This window comes from Pseudomyrmex gracilis, unplaced genomic scaffold (genome assembly GCF_002006095.1).
Source record: "Pseudomyrmex gracilis isolate BER0280 unplaced genomic scaffold, ASM200609v1 scaffold_1330, whole genome shotgun sequence".
In the NCBI taxonomy this organism is placed as follows: domain Eukaryota; kingdom Metazoa; phylum Arthropoda; class Insecta; order Hymenoptera; family Formicidae; genus Pseudomyrmex; species Pseudomyrmex gracilis.
Genome location: NW_018021914.1, coordinates 21,201 through 24,672, shown reverse-complemented (window position 1 = coordinate 24,672; position 3,472 = coordinate 21,201). Strand labels below are relative to the sequence as shown.

The 3,472-nt window shown below is 36.3% G+C and overlaps 1 protein-coding gene across 1 annotated transcript; it reads right to left on the bottom strand.

Annotated features, from left to right (window-relative positions):
• Window positions 1-1,663: 1,663 nt before the first annotated feature.
• Window positions 1,664-2,362, bottom strand: LOC109862068 (histone-lysine N-methyltransferase SETMAR-like; the record flags this gene model as incomplete). Its single annotated transcript, XM_020441963.1, has 1 exon — window positions 1,664-2,362. A coding segment is annotated over exon 1 (699 nt), but the record flags the coding sequence as incomplete, so codon positions are not given.
• Window positions 2,363-3,472: the final 1,110 nt, after the last annotated feature.

Below are 3,472 nucleotides of genomic sequence, written 5' to 3'. Positions count from 1 at the left end.
TCTCTTCTGTGCGGTGGGAGGGCCTTTTCGGGTGGGGGGCAGCGATGGGGACGTTGGGAGAGGGCTGAGGGCGAGAGGGGGAAACCTGTCTTCCCTCCCTCCCTTTGTCTGCCCCTCCCGAGAGCGCGTGTCGCTGCCGGGGATTGCGGCGGATTAGAGTGAGAGCTCTGTTTCGTCCGCGCTAACCCCATAGCAGGAGTGGCAGGGTGTAGGTGGGCCACACTCTGTCACTACCAACACCAAAACCTTGGGGAAGAGGCCATCACCTCCCCATGTAGTTGCGGAAGAAGGTCCTGGTAGAGTTCTTCACAGAGGTTCCAGGTCCTCCCCACAATCTGCAGTGTAGGCCCACCGTGGAGTTTTTAGTGGGTATACCTTCTTTCTCTTGCGGGTGAGAGGAGGAAGTGCCACATAATCCTGGTTCCCTTCCAAGGAATCAGGATATCCATAAAGGATTTCCCCACGTACAAAAAAACAAAAAAACATGTTAGAGTAGGTATAAAACTTGTAGAACTTGAACTACAAACAATGCAAGCCTATAAACATTTTTATAATAGTAATTATAATTAATCTTTAATTAGACGTGTTTTAAAATCATAGACGTGTACGTATAGACTGTATGAAAATGGCGATCGACAATGCAACAACTCAGATAACCAAAACGAGTGAGCATATTTTGCAAAGTCTGCAATAACACATTATGCCAGTAATGTAGCCAGCATTCAAACATAATCTGTTATTTCAACTAGTGTCGACAGAAAAACAGAAAAAAAAGGATATAAATGTGTCATGCCATGATGCAAATATTATTGCATTGATCAAGCAGAACTTGCTCAAAAAATGTAGCAGATTTGAAGCATAAAGTGCTTTTGTCATTTCATTTTTCATTTATTTCTATATTTTTGCTGTGTTGTTTTCTTTACGTATCGTGCCTACATAATTCACTCACTATGATGACACAGCTGAGTGGAATCTGCTGCAAAGTGCTGATTAAACCTGCGTGCGTACTGCTGACATACTGCTATCATTTGACTATTGGGGAATGCGAAAAAAATGCCGCAACGTCAATGCGACGCTAAATGATACATGAAGTAAGCCGTACGCGAAATGTATTATAATATATTACCAGGGTTGGAACATCAGTAACGCGTTACCGTTACTTGTTATCCATTGAAAAAAGTAACTCGTTACCGTTACTCGTTACCGATTGTAAAAAGTTACGCGTTACCGTTCCTTAGAAGTAACGAGTATGCAAGGGTGGGGTGAAAAGTTTCCGGCTTGATAAAGAAAAACAACTTTTTTCGTTTTTATTTGCTTTATTTTTCAACATAATCTCCATCAAGATTAATACTTTTTCATAACGGTGCTCTAATGCAGTGATACCATTTTTATAGTTCGATATGTCAAGTCCTTCAAAATACTCATTTACAGCATCGATGACTTCCTCGTTGCTCTCTAATTTTTTATCTCTGAACCATTTTTTAAGGTTAGGAAACAAATAATAGTTGCTGGGGGCTAAATCTGGTAAATATGCTGGTTGGGGGAACAATTCGAACTTCAATTCGTTGATTTTAGCCATTGCAACGACCGACGAATGGGCAGGTGCGTTGTCATTGTGAAACAAAATTTTTTTCTTTGTCAAGTGAGGTCGTTTATTTTTTACTTTGTCTTTCAAACGCTGCAATAATTTTGCGTAGTATTGACCAGTGATGATTTTACCCTTCTCCAGGTAATCAATGAAAATAATTCCTTTTGCATCCCAAAAAACAGTCGCTATAACCTTATTCGCCGATAAAATTGTTTTTGCTTTCTTTGGAGTTGGTTCACCTGGTCCAATCCATTGTTTCGACTGTTTACTTTCAGGAGTGTAGTGGTGAATCCAAGTTTCATCCACAGTTATAAATTGACACAAAAATTCGCTGGGGTTTTGCTTATACAGCGCCAAATTTTTGATTGAAACAGTTTTCCGGGTGAATTTTTGATCGACCGTTAGCAAACGCGGCACCCACCTAGCACAGAGCTTCCTTATGCTCAAATGTTTATGTAAAATATTGCGTACACGTTCAGTTGACATCCTAGTAGCCTCAGCTATCTCACTTACTTTTAATCTGCGGTCCTCCATCACTATTTTATGAATTTTTTCAATTATTTCGGGAGTTGTGACCTCAACGGGGCGTCCTGAACGTGGATCATCAGAAGTGCTCGTGCGACCTTTCTTAAATTCAGAAACCCACTGTTTAACCGTTGAATATGATAGAGAAGAGTCTTTCAGTGTGGAATCCAGCTCTTCTTTAATTTGTAATGGTGTTAGGCCTTTTAAATAATAGTATTTGATGACCGCACGCTTCTCTGATTTTTCCATTTTCACGTAAGCAATCGAGGCATCTTGTTCAATCGGCTCTCAAATGTACACTAACAGAGCAATCGACCTGAAAATTTATATACAAGCTAGTGAGATATAGTACTATTTAATACAGGCCAAAAATTAGACCTGCTGGCGCCATTTCTAGGTCAGGCCGGAAACTTTTTACCCCACCCTCGTAGAATCGTTACTTTCCGTTACTAAACGGAAAACGTAATTACATAAAAGATCATTCGACTTTTTTTACATTTAGAAAGAACACTAGAGAAAAAGGAACTTTATTAATAAATTTAAACTTGTATAAAGCATATTTATAGTTCTATAATTTTAAAAATACATAATGATATATATTTTTAACATTAAAATATATTTAAAAATTTTAGATACATTTAAGAATTTTATTTTATCATAAATGTAAACTTAACAATAAAACTTAACAATAAAACAATGAAGTATGACATATGTGATATAAATAATCTTAGTATTTATTAATAATACAGAAGAGAGAGTAGGCACAAATGTTAAATACAAATAATGTCTAGATTAATAAGTAGATTTTAGGTAATTTATATAAGTGTAATAACACACATTTAGGATAAAAATAGCCACTTTCGGAGTTTTAATTGAAATGGACAGATGTCTTTCTTTCCTCAGAATAAGATATATGTGTATGTCCTGTAAATGAATAATGTAAAGTTAGATAAGATTTTTCTTTAGAGACACTCTTTTAAAGATATTTTATCACAATAAATTTTTTAAAAATTTATCTCTCTTAAAAGATATATTTTTAAAAATACAGTTTGTTCATTTTTAATAAAAGTTGATGTTCCATCGTATCATCATATAGACGACTCCTTTGTGTGTTAGTACTAATCCTCCGATGCTGAATAATCGTTCAACGGCTGCACTACTAAGAAGTGCAGTATTATATTCGAAAGAGTTGTTTAAGTTTTGGATAATCTTGTAACGCTTCAACAATTAAATTTTTGGATTAAAAATCTTTTCAACTCTTCTTGTGTAGATTCATCTCGTGTTGTTTGTTGACGGAAAACAAAAAAGACATCGTTTTTATCGGAATTTAGATCACTCTTTGAAGAATTTTCGTTTGAT